The 13,594-nt window shown below is 41.7% G+C and overlaps 1 protein-coding gene across 3 annotated transcripts in view; it reads right to left on the bottom strand.

The window, feature by feature from the left end:
• RASGEF1B (RasGEF domain family member 1B) overlaps window positions 1–13,594 on the bottom strand; it is a 267,226-nt gene that overhangs the window by 11,109 nt on the left and 242,523 nt on the right. For all 3 annotated transcript variants that reach the window (XM_072114538.1, XM_072114546.1, XM_072114555.1), the window contains one exon: window positions 329–511. In XM_072114538.1, the coding sequence (XP_071970639.1) occupies window positions 329–511 (183 nt within the window). The remainder of the gene's footprint in view (window positions 1–328; window positions 512–13,594) is intronic.

A 13,594-nucleotide genomic window follows, 5' to 3' on the forward strand; every position in this document is an offset into this window, starting at 1 on the left:
TGTCTACAGCTTTGCCTCAGGAAAAAAGTTGCATTTCAATAAAAAGGTGACAAACACAGTATTTTTTTGTGAAAATAGAGGTGTCGGATTGTATGGCAAGCCTGGACACTTATATTACTTAGATATGATCATATTCCAGCTTATTGTTTGTGCTATTTTGGATCTATAAAGGCCATAGACAAAAAGCTAGGAAGCATTGCTATTTGTCTGCCAGTGAAACCGAAGTGTTACGGAGATAAGCTATCTTCATGTTTCCTGTGCTGAAATAGTTTCCTATGACTGCATCCACGGTGTGGTGACAAGAGATTTTAAGACGCCTTCAACTTACATCCGGATAGTAATCAACACTGGGCACCAGATGCTGGATCAGCGCTTCCAGGGATCCCGACAGCAAGTTGTTATCTTGGAAATACAGTTCGGAACAAACTTCTTCTTTGGACTGATACAAATTCCGGTTAATAGTACCGCTGTCAAACATGGCTACCAAACTTGGAGTTTGTGGCATCCTTTCCTGTAAAATACAGAATAAAAAGACATGAAGATATAGTCCTCTTATTCTTAATTATATCCTCTTTGGAACCCTGGAGCTGTGGTTACTTAGAATTTCTACAGAAGTAAAAACAGCTTGAGGCAGCATAAAAAGTAAAAACAAGCACACACTCACAAGTGCATTAGCATCTAACCCCTAGCGCTTCTTGCTCCCATTTCTAAAGGAGCAGATGCAGCCCCTCACCCCTTTTTATGATGTTGTGATCTAAAAGAAGCTCAGCTTGGATGGTGGACAATACCAGGGAGCAGACTGTGCAGACATCTGATCACAGGAGTGAAGTGACAGCCTGCAGTTAAGTACTTTCCATCCATCTGTACAGCATATCTTTCCACAATGAGTGCAGGGCAGGGGGAGACTATTAAGATATTAGCCGGATTCCTGGAACAAAATGCACTACTCACACACTTGCTTCTGGTGGCTGAGCTAAACAAAAGGTGTATTCAAGAATGAGAAGACTCAGCTAGTAAACACAGAGGTCCAAAGTCCAGAACACACAAAGAGCTTGAAACACTTTGTATCCTATTGATGGTGATTTTTTTTATCTCTAAAAAATAAGGGGAGGGCCCAGTCATTAACCTGAAGTTCTGTTCTTCATATGCTCAGCTGTGAGAAGGGGGTCACAGTTTAATGAAACGTGTTTCTCAGCTTAGCAAAGGGCAGACATACGATGATATAATAAGCCCAACTGGTTCTTTATAGCCAGAAGCAGATCCAGGCCAAGTATGTGGCTGAAGAAAGAAGAAATTGGACATTCTTCCCAAGATTAGACAGCTGCTAAATGGGGGCAAGGCCGTCTAACTAGCAGAAAAGAAACAAATATGTACCCTCAATCTGTTTGTTCCCTGTGTGAGATTGCTTATCACAAGAATAATCCTCTTCCTAAACCAGGTTTAGACATTACATGTTTACCCTTTGATTTCCCAATCGCACCTTATCAGCATGAATGTATTCAAGAACATGAAACTTAAAAAACAATATCTAGTGACAAAAAAGAAGACTGGGTCCTCTATAGACAAGCTGCAGGGAACGTCACCTCCTTCCAGGCAGCTGAAGTTGCGTGACTACACAGGCATCGGAGCCCAGACAATGTCAAGAAATATTATGTATTTCATGAACAGACATAAAATGTTCAAGATACAAATGTCATCTCTGCTCAGAGCACTTTGGAATCAATGTAGTAAGTGAGGGGCCAGTAATCTGCAGCCTCTCAAGGAGTATGGAGGAAGACTGCATCTGCCTGCAAGGAGAATTTATATAAAGCTTATGCAACACAAGCTAAACTGCTTAGTTCACAGTAACAGAATTAGGAGCTGCTTGTTGGTACTCAGCTCTAATATAGGAACATAGGATATGCCTCCAGATTTGGTTGTAAAGGAGCTTTTCCTTGTAATGATCAATCTGCATTCTCCAGGTTAATATAAGCGGACACTCTACTTATCGGAAGTGCAGCATCCAGCTGACAAGTTCATTTATCCTTGTTCTGTGGAAACACTAGCAAATGGTAATTATAACGCTGACCCGGCCTGTTCCACATGACATTAAGGAGTCATAAGGTAGGCTGAGTGCACGCTGAGAGTATAAGGTGATGTTATAGCACGGCTATATCTTGTTTGCAGTGACCTTTGCACTGAAGTTCCCTCTGATGAGTCTAAAGAATGATGAACATCATAAGGGACGTGCTGAAGGCATATTAAATAAAGGGACAGTCTGGGGACTTCCCTCCTGATCCACAGCATAAAGGCAAATTGTGGTAGGAGTATATTTTTCATGCTTGATGATCACTAGTGTTGTTATGGTACCGTACAGGGACTTGTCCATGGGTACTCATGTGACTATGTATTTATTTGTAGCATCTAACTGATGCATCAGTTTTTAATAGATTTGATTAATAAAAGTTAGTTTTTAATCTTGTACCACCTACAATCGACCCTGTAACTTCTGACTTAGGGTCGTGTGGCCGCCATCTTGGATTTTTGTGTGACAGCACAGAGCTGAGTTTCTCTGTCTTGGGTCCCTGCACTCTAGCCCCGCCCCTGCAGTCAGGCACTGAGCTCCCACACACGCACTCACTTCCTGCCAGCAAACACCACATTGTGTGGAGAGAGAATCTGCAAGCTACAGGCAGATACGTGATACGGGGGAAGAGGGCAGCAGGCACATATCTGTGAGAACAGATATGTAGCAGAGCTGACAGTGTGTGATAGGCATCTCATGGATCTCATCTAATAACTGATCTGTCTCATTTCTCTCTATCTGTCAGATCCAAATACAATGGTGGCTGAGTGGTTAGCACTACAGCCCTGGAGCACTGGGGTCCTGGGTTCTTGTCCCACTCAGGTCAACATCTGCAAAGAGTTTGTATGTTCTCTTCTTGTTTGTGTGGGTTTCCTCCAGTTTCCTCCCACACTCCAAAACATACTGGTAGGTTGTCTAGATTGTGAGCCCCATGGGGACAGGGATCAATTTGTCATGCTTTGTGCAGCGCTGCGTAATCTGTGTACGCTATATAAATAAAAAATTATTATTAATAATGTTAAGAAGCTAAATAAAAGGCTATATAAACCTGTATCCTGTTAACGTAACCACATTGTCACCCCACAGACCTAGATGGATCATAATGAGTCTCCTTAGAGAGTCCCCACCCACACTCTGGGATTTTGCACTGACCAGCTTAGGAAGCGATGGGAGCTAATACAACAATAAAACTGAGTAAAATTGTAAGGCGTTAAAATGATCTGTACTGTGAAAACATCACTAAGGGATTGAGATTTGAGAATTTTCTTTCATGGGAAAACCCCTTTAAGGCTATTTCCCCCAAATAAAAGCTACATCACTCCATGACAAATAATCTATTTGCTAACATATTAGACTCCACAACACAGTTCTCTACCTATAAATATCTCCACTAAAAAGGCTGATCGGATGGTCAAGGGTCTGAATAGAAGCTTGAGGAGAGTGGCCTCACACAGAAGATCTATTCCCCATTACCACATGCTAATGTCAATACATGTCATCTACTTTTATTTCCTGCAGATTGTGAAATATGTAAATACACAAGAGTTGTGGACTGCTTCGGCACATAAAGAAATCATAGAAAAAAAAAAAACAATCAGAAATGTAACCAGCAATGAACATCATCTTTTGTTCAATTGGGTCAATGCAAGAAAATGGGAATTATTCTCACCGTTAATTCGGTTTCCATTAGTCCACCATGACGGCCCCACTTGGAGGATGACCCCTTGACCTCTGTAGGGACAGGAAGCAGAGAAGTTAAATACCCACCCCCTGCATCTACACTCCAGTGACTACCAAATAACTACACCGGCAGCGGATGCAACTCATTTTATTGCATGTTTTAATCACACACAATTAATCCGTAAAGTACAAAATTTTATACATGGGTGGGAAATATATATGGGCCGTCATGGTGGACTAATGGAAACCGAATTAACGGTGAGAATAATTCCCATTTTCCATTGCGTCCCCCATGACGGCCCCACTTGGAGACATAACAAATTATATTTCAGGGAGGGACAACAGCTTGTAGTACTTTTCTACCAAAAGCTAATTCATTCGTGTTTTGCAGGTCTAACCTATAGTGTTTTACGAATGTCAACTGGCTAGACCATGTGGCTGCCCTACAAATTTCATTTATGGAAGCCCCTCTTTTCTCAGCCCATGAGGTTGCCATGGCACGTGTAGAATGTGCTCTAATTGTTTCAGGTATTGACATATTCTGGGCTACGTAAGCATTCTTGATAACAGTCTTGATCCATCTTGCTAGAGTGGATTTTGAAGCTTTTATTCCTCTGTTCTTCCCGCTGAACTGCAGAAGGATGTTTGAGTCTTTTCGCCATGGTTTTGTTGTTTCCAGGTAAAAGAGAAGGATTCTCCTGACATCAAGGGAGTGCCATTCTCTTTCTTTTGTTGTTTTCGGGTTTCGACAAAACGTAGGCAGAATAATTTCCTGGCTTAGATGGAAATTTGAGGAAACCTTTGGAATAAAATTGTTATCAAGTGTTAATGTTACTCTGTCTTCAGATATTTTTAAGTAGGGTTCTTTGATGGACAATGCCTGAATCTCCCCCAAACGTCTGGCCGATGTTATGGCGATAAGAAAGGTCAACTTTAATGTTAATTCTCTAATATTTTTTGAGTCTAAGGGCTCAAATGGAGGACCAGTTAGATAATTTAAGACAATAGATAAATCCCAGTTTGGGACAGCTATTTTAATAGTAGGTTTAAGTCTAGAAGTAGCCTTTATAAACCTCCTTACCCACTGATGCTCTGCCAGAGGATTATCGAAAAATGCACTCAAAGCGGATATCTGGACCTTCAAGGAGCTGGTTTTTAAGCCTTTGTCGAAACCTGCCTGGAGAAAATCCAAAACCTGAGAGATATTAGGAGAGTTCTGGTTAGGAATCTTAGACCCACAAAAAGAAACAAATTTATTCCAAATGCGGGAGTAGATAGCATGAGTGACAGGTTTCCGACTTGCCTTTAGGGTCGATATGACTTTGTGAGACAAGCCTTTGCTTCTTAGTAGTTCCCCTTCAGGATCCAAGCTGACAACTGGAGAGCCTGGGGATTGGGGTGCAGTACTGGTCCTTGGAATAATAGGTCTGTACGAGGAGGAAGGTGAACCGGTTCTTCCAGGGCTAGCCTCCTGAGGGATGGAAACCATACCTTCTTTGGCCAGAAGGGTACCACTAGAATTACTTTCCCTTTTTCCTTTTGGATTTTTTGAACCACTTTTGGAATTACTGGAACTGGTGGAAAGGCATACATTAGTGCTGCATTCCAGGGATGTCTGAAGGCATCTAGCTGGTTCATTGGTGTTGAACCGTCTAGCGAAAAGAAAAAGGTTGTCTTTGAATTTGCACGGGTTGCAAACAGATCTATTTCTGGGACTCCCCATTTTTGGGTTAGCTGCTCGAAAACCTCGTTGTTCAGGCACCACTCGCTGTTGTTGATGTGTTTCCTGCTGAGGTAGTCCGCTACCGCATTTTCTTCTCCCTTCAGATGGACTGCGGATAAGGATAACACGTTGTCTTCTGCCCAACTGAAGATTTTCTCCGATAGGAGAAGAAGTTCGGTGTTCCTGGTGCCTCCTTGGTGGCGTAGATAGGCCACTGTGGTGACGTTGTCTGAATATATTTTTACATGGCGAGATTTTAATAGATCTCTGCTGGTTTTTAGAGCCTCCCATACGGCTCTCAACTCTCGGTAATTGGAAGATCGATTTTGAATGGATAGGGGCCATTCCCCTTGGGCAAGGGACCCTTCGATGTTTGCTCCCCATCCAGTCAAACTTGCGTCCGTCTGGATTGATAGCAGAGGCCATGGATGCCAGGTTACGCCTTTCTCCAGATATTCTGGATGTGTCCACCATACTAGAGCGTCCTTGATCTCCGCAGGAATTTCTATTTTCCAGTCTAGATGAGCTGGGTTCTTGTCCCACCTGGATAATACCCAATTTTGTAACCTGCGAGTATGTGCTTGACTCCACTGCACTGCTTGGATGCATGCTGTCAGTTGTCCTAACAGCCTCATTACATCTCTTATGGAACAATCGTGTTTCTTCCGGAATAATTCCACATTCTGAACAATTTTTAATTTTTTCTCCTGTGGGAGGAAGGACATTTGGAGTGATGAGTTCAGAGAGACGCCCAAAAATGTAGTGATCCTGCTGGGTTGCAGGTTTGACTTTTTCCAATTTATGATCCAGCCTAGTTGTCGGAGGATGGTAATTGTAAGATCCCTGTGTTGGATTAGTTCCTGTTCGGATCCTGCTACGATCAATAGATCGTCTAAATATGGAACTAGAACTATCTTCCTTGTTCTTAAGAAGGCCACCACTTCGATAATAATTTTTGAAAATGTCCTCGGAGCTGATGATATTCCGAAGGGCAGCGCCTTGTACTGGAAATGGTGTATCCAGCCTTCTGGGTTGAGAACTGCCACCCTGAGGAACTTCTGGGACGTCTTGTATATTGGTACATGATAATAGGCGTCCTGTAGGTCGATTGTACACATGAATGCCCCCAGAGGAATCTGCGTAATGGCTGAACTTACAGTCTCCATTTTGAATTTCCTGTATAGGATATACTGATTCAGACCTTTCAGGTTGCATATCATCCTGAAAGACCCGTTGGGTTTTTTTATTAAGAACAATGGGGAGTAATGACCTTCTCCTATCTGCGAAGCTGGAACAGGGATGATGACATCCAGGTCTAGTAGTTTCTGTATTTCTGTCCACAGCTGCAGAGTAAGTTCTGGTGATGGCTGTCTGGTAAGGAAAAATTTTTGGGGAGGAAGAGACGTTATCTCCAGCCTGTAACCGTCTTCTAATAGTGTTAGAATCCAGGGGTTCCGTGTGATATCTGTCCACTGCTGGTAAAACTTTAGGAGTCTTCCCCCCACTCTGGCGTCATTTCCTGAATGATGGGGTGGTGTTGCTGGAGCTGAGGAGGAAGCCCCTTCCTCTGCCTCCTTTTGGGTAACTCCATTTCCCCTGCTTTCCTTTCCCTCTATAAGGGAATTTCTTCTCTTTTGGGTCCCGAAAGGGCTGTTTCTTCTGACCCACTTTTGCTTCAGGAAAGCCTTTTTTCCTATCAGCTGCCTTTTCGAGGATGGTGTCCAACTCGTGTCCGAAGAGGTATTCTCCTTGAAAAGGAAGGCCACATAATTTGGATTTGGATCTGAAATCTCCTGTCCATTGTCTTAGCCAGAGCGTTCTTCTCGCTGAATTAGAAAGTGCCCCTTCTTTTGCGCTGAATCTTACCCCTTCTGCTGAGGCGTCCGCGACAAAGGCAGCTGCTGACTTTAGTATAGGTGTGGTTTCCAAGAGAATTTCTCTTGGAGTACCATCCTTGATATGATTTTCTAGTTCAGACAACCAGAAAAACAGGGTACGAGACACCGATGTTGTGGCAATATTAGACTTCAGATTCCACATGGCCGATTCCCATGTTTTTTTCAGCAGACATCTGCTTTCCGGTCCATGGGATCCTTTAGTTGGATAGCATCTTCAAAGGGAAGATCGGTCTTTTTTGCAATTTTTGTTACTGGGATATCCACTTTTGGAAAGGAATTCCAGATTTTCGATTCCTCTTCATCAAAGGATAAACGACTTTTAAACTCTCTTGATAGAGATATTCTGTTTTCTGGATCTCTCCATTCTTCAAGGATTAGATCTTTTAGGGTTTTATTGATTGGAAAGACCCGTCTCTTTTTTGCTTTAAGAATCCCAAAAAGCTCGTCCTGGATCGATTTTGGCTCTTCTATTTCTTCAATCTTAAGCGTGTCTCTCATGGCCTTTAATAGAGGCTCTAGATCTTCTGACATGAACAAGTATCTGGATTCCATTTTAACAGCAGATGTGGATGGAATAGAGTCTAAGTCTATCGAATCCTTAATTGAATCATCAACTGACTCAGCTTCGGACTCAGATTGGTATTCTACCCTTTGCCTTTTTGATAAAGGCTCCTGGGGCAAGAGATTAGCTAAAGATGAAGCTAATGAACATTGCACCTCCCCCTTAATAAAGGTTCTCATTTCGTCCATAAATGATGTTTTCTCCTCTTTTAAGAGGCTATCAATACAGTCTTTACAGATGGCTTTCTTATAGTCATTAGATAACTTATTAAAGCACATATTGCATCGGCGGGAGGTGACTTTTCTTTTTGCTGCATCTTTTGGAGGCAAATCCTTCGGATCTCTATGTTTCTCCTTCTCTTTCGGTTCCTACCAACAGAGAAGGAGAACAGTATTACTATTAAATAGTAACATAAATACTTGTGTATGTTAGGATATAACCCACAGTAACACATAGACACCCCGAAACCACTCACAGGAGCTATAGGCGGGGGATCTATAGACACAGCTTCCATGGTGCAGGATTCAATACTGCCAATGGTTATATACAGCACCTATGTATACATACACATATATATAAGCATGTGTCAAAATATGACATATATATACCTATAAGGTATATGGTACATACTTGCCTTTAGCACACAGCCTCGTGAGGTAAGGCAAAAAAGATGGCCCGGTATGTTACTCCTGGAAGATATACAGCGTTGTTTTTACTAAACTGGCCATCACAATGCATTGTACAGGGAGCGCCATTGTATAGGTATCTTACCCTGCTTAAGGATCACAAACGCTGAGTTTTAAGGATCACAAACGCTGAGTTTTAAGGATCACAAACGCTGAGTTTAAGGATCACCAACGCTGAGTTCACCTAACGTATTAGACCTCAGATCACTGTGCGTCCCCGCTACATTTAAATCTTACCGCTCCACGCGCCTGTTTCCGGACTCTGCGACAGATTACCTCACTTCCGGTGCGCCACCGGAAGTTGTCACTGGCGGCCGTGTCAGACACGCCGCCGCCATTTTGTTGAAGTCCGGGTGTCGTAAACCTCGCGGGGTCGCGGACAGAGCCGGAACTACCGGCCCAAAAAATGCCGACAAGGGAAGGGTCATCTGCACCGATCGCTGTCCTGGACCGGAGGGGTAAGAGGATGATCCCCGCGCCACATATGCTCCCCTCTCACTGTCCCTCTTGGATGGAAGGATCGGAGGAGAGATTTTCTCTACAACCTGCCCTGTGTAGGGACAGGAAGACACTGGAGTGTAGATGCAGGGGGTGGGTATTTAACTTCTCTGCTTCCTGTCCCTACAGAGGTCAAGGGGTCATCCTCCAAGTGGGGCCGTCATGGGGGACGCAATGGAAAGGTACATGATTATCAACTAAATGGTTTCAAGAGATATTTGTACTGTTATGTATTAACTAGGTCAAATATTTACAAAATAAATATGATATATTTTTATACATTAACTGGTTATATTGTTTTTCTTTATAGGTTTGGTGAACCATCTCACACACACACATATAATATTATTGTACAACTGATTATGGGCGATTAAACTACGTGTAGACATTTTGACATCTGTGGATTGATACATACCGTAGATGCACAAGACCGTCTGAGGGATGTATATCCAATGTATGTCCCCATAGACAAGTATGGTGCCCAGACTAGATACGGAGAGAACAATGGGGCAGATTTATCAAGTGTCTGAAAGTCAGAATATTTCTAGTTGCCCATGGCAACCAATCACAGCTCCCCTTTAAAATATTCATGAGCACTGGTAAAATGAAAGCTGAGCTGTGATTGGTTGCCATGGGCAACTAGAAATATTCTGACTTTCAGACACTTGATAAATCTGCCCCAATGTGTGCTCAATGTTCCGTTCCCACAAAGAAGACAGGGCCTGCTCCATATCTGGCTGCAAGAATGGCCGTACAGCACTATTTCCTATGATGAGACAAGCAGCTCTTCCTCTCCAGCGCTGCGGCCGGGTGAGCATACGTCAGTGTGCATGGAGACTTAGAGGAAGTGTGCACCCACCATCTTTGGGCATGGACCCTTGTGCAAGTTATTTCTCTGGTTACTAGTATATATTGATAACTTTCTATAGAGAATGGATTAAATAAAGATCTTCGGTTTAATAAGAAACTTTCATTTCTGATTTCAAGAATCACTTTATTGTTATTGCTAGCTGAATGTTGTAGAAATGTATGTTCTTCTCAGAATGACTACCAACAACATGCTCCACCAGTTAGGGAAGTTGGAGCGGGAACATATTATCTAAACGTCGATCTATTTCACAACTGGGGGAACACACCTATATGGATACAAGCAGTTCCTCCATGTTCATGTGCAAAGAAATCAATTACAAGTTAAGCAATCATGAACAGGGTGTGCAAAGAAATGTTGATATTTTTTCTGCTGAGGTAAGTGGTTAGCTCACCTCCACCAATAGACTCCTGTCTAGACAGGATGAGAATCATTGTGACAGCACTGACAAGCCATTCTTATTCATCAGCTAGACTCCGGCTGACAAGACAACACAAGGGGACGGGGCAGCTAACAATGTAACAAAATGTAGTTTGACAAAAATACAATGAAATAAAGGGCCTTCAATAAATAACATCTATAATAGCTAAGCTGTTGTGAAGTGTAGGTGAGCGGAAATGGTTCCATACCTAAAAATACTGCAGACTTGTGCTATGACCACTAAATGAGCTGCAAACACGGAAATCCTTTATTAAAAGAAGACTACAGACTACTTAATAGCTGCTGTATATGAGTAATTCTATCATTCATAGATCTATACGATATTTAATAAGATTGCTGGCATTGCATCTACAATACTATTATGTTATGTTATGTACTATTGTACTGTGCGAGAGGCAACATCAAAGCCATTTTTCATATGATATGTCATTAATATAAGATCAATTGGAGATTCAAAACCACCAGCAGGGGTGGATTATCACATGGACCCTGGGCTGTATGAATATTATTATTCTACAAGTCTAGAATCACCTAATACATATGGTACTATAATCAAGCTTCTTGGGTAATGGAGGATGCGTCCCTTCTAACAGGACCTTAGGAGTACCTTGACTGTATTGAGAGCAGGGAGAGAGGATTTTATAGGCGAAGGTCCTTCAGTATATAAAATTTGGAGGCTTGGGCCCTGGGTTACCGCCCAAACCGCCTACTTATGATCCACTACTGTCCACCAGCCACCTACCCCAAGTCATAAAAGCTCACATTTATCTCATTATACAATTTAAAATATGATCCACAGATATAATAACAGAAACACAGCCACAGGACAAGTATTCACTGTAAACTGTCCAAGTAGAAGTGATGACAGGTACTGGACAGACCACGTGTCATTCTCATGGGGTAACATGCCATGTGGATACTTGTGGTATTTTACAAACAAACTCCACTCAGCCTGAAAGAATAACATCTAAAAATAACTGGAAAAAGCACGTCAAATGTGACACATTAACATGGACCTGAGGATGACTGCAATGTCTGACACTCTTACCATACATATAGAGCCAACTACTGCATTATGTTTTCAATGGAAGCGTCCATGTCCTTAGATGGTCTCAAAATTGCATTCAAAGGAGATAATACGCCACTAAAAATATACAGTAGTGGATAAGATTAGAAGAGGCAGATTACCGGAAACAATACTCTACTGTGACCATTGTGAACAACATTACTTGAACAACTTAGGAAATGTAGGACTGTAAAAAATACATGTAAAAAATGAACTACTTCACAGTTCCTACCCCAAGTCCTGCAACAATCCTGGAATATAAACACATTTTTCAGTCCTACTTCCAACTTACAACTGGCACAGTTACACTGCAGAATGCTGCCGACTCCCCTGTGAATCACAGAAGAATACGGATTGGGGTGATTTCCACATGACAAGAAGCAGAGCTGATTTTTCATACAGATAAATGCAAAGTCTGGACAGGACCCACTGCGTGTTAGATGCGGCCAGTTGTCTCTCACAGGCACTTCTTTATTAATCAGGTCCATTCTGACAGATGGCTCATAAAACATTGATGTCCCTATTTTGCACTACAAAACTGTTTGTCAGCTGTTGGTAACAGAGTGGAAAAGCTACTGATCACATGAGCCACCAGAGCACAAAAAAGGGCCCCCAGTCACCCACAACACAAGCTGTTGCTGGGCCGGTTCTTCAAATAGAGTCTTAGTCTTAGTGTTTCAAAAGCTTAAATAACAAATCTGAGTCCATGAATGTATGAAATATACATATGGTGACATGTACATTCATACTGTGACAAAACAGACCATCAGAGTGAAGACATAGTACCTGGAATGTGCCCCTCCTGCCAGCTGAGTCAACAGACCCATGCAGCAAATATAGAGTATACAGGGTCCAAAGAGCTCTTTCCAAACAAAAGTGAGCCTCCTGCAGTAAACACAGCATGGGGAGTGACACCATTATCCATTGTAACCAGATTCCCTCCTTACATTTTAATCATGGCACCACTAGCCATCCCCAATCTGAGGAATAGCCATATAATAATAATAAAACAGAAATACTCCACAATATAGCTAAAAGAGTTTGGTCTTCTACTGTGATAAAAAGTTATTAAACTTTTAACCAAATTGATAGATAGATGTTCTTAAACAGCATGTTCACAAGTTTACTATGATCAGATTTTGTGATACTGAAGTGAACATTGAAAAAGTACAACATATTATAGTATTCATATTTTATTGAATCTCATCCACATATTGAAGGGAAAAATATTGTACTGGAAAAAGATTCCACAATTCCAAAGCGCAGAGTGACACATAGTACATAACAGGCTACAAGTTGTACTGTATGAACATATATATTACACATACATATGTATTTTTTTTTTTAAACACACACATCAACAAAGAATACAGAACAATGCAATTCAGTGTTGGGCCAGAAATAGAGTAAGCCCATTCTAATTCTAAAAAATTGTGCTTTTCCCTTAGTTAAAATATAAGAAACCTTGACAGATGTGCTAGAAATACTATGTGCCACACAAGTCATCACATGTGTGCACTATGTACAAACCCTGCTACCGACCCTTTTGCAGCTTATGGGATGTACAATATTAGAGGATTTACTCTTGATTATGTTTGCATTGGATTAGTTTCATGGGTCACGATGTATCTAAGAATAGCTGCTTCTGTAACAACTCTGTTTATCTTGCACAGAATTAATCCCTTCCAAGTGAAACGTGAGCGGGGGTCACAGATTGCTCTGGAAGCTAGAGGAATTTGGAGATCAGGAGTGAGCAGTGATGCCTTTTCTGTAATAAGCACATTAAGCAATCCACAAGGCGGTTTTATTCGTAAATATACTGTTTGGGTTTCTCTTACCCACAAGCCACAGCTTCCTGCAGGGTACATTCGTCCCTTGCACAGAAATTGTCCAAAAAATAGGACTGTAAAGGATGTTGGTAGCAGTGTGGGACTGCTTTATTGTAGTGGATTCTCTGTTTTCCTACACACATGCAACTATCAATCTCTCCAAGATTATTGTACTGCTCCAATAGACTGTAATAAACAGTCAATATACAGTGCATATGGTTATAGAATATGTATACACATATGTATAGAATATGAATGTGAAAATTATGTATGGTGTA

Source organism: Engystomops pustulosus, chromosome 1, assembly GCF_040894005.1.
Source record: "Engystomops pustulosus chromosome 1, aEngPut4.maternal, whole genome shotgun sequence".
NCBI classification, from domain to species: Eukaryota; Metazoa; Chordata; class Amphibia; order Anura; family Leptodactylidae; genus Engystomops; species Engystomops pustulosus.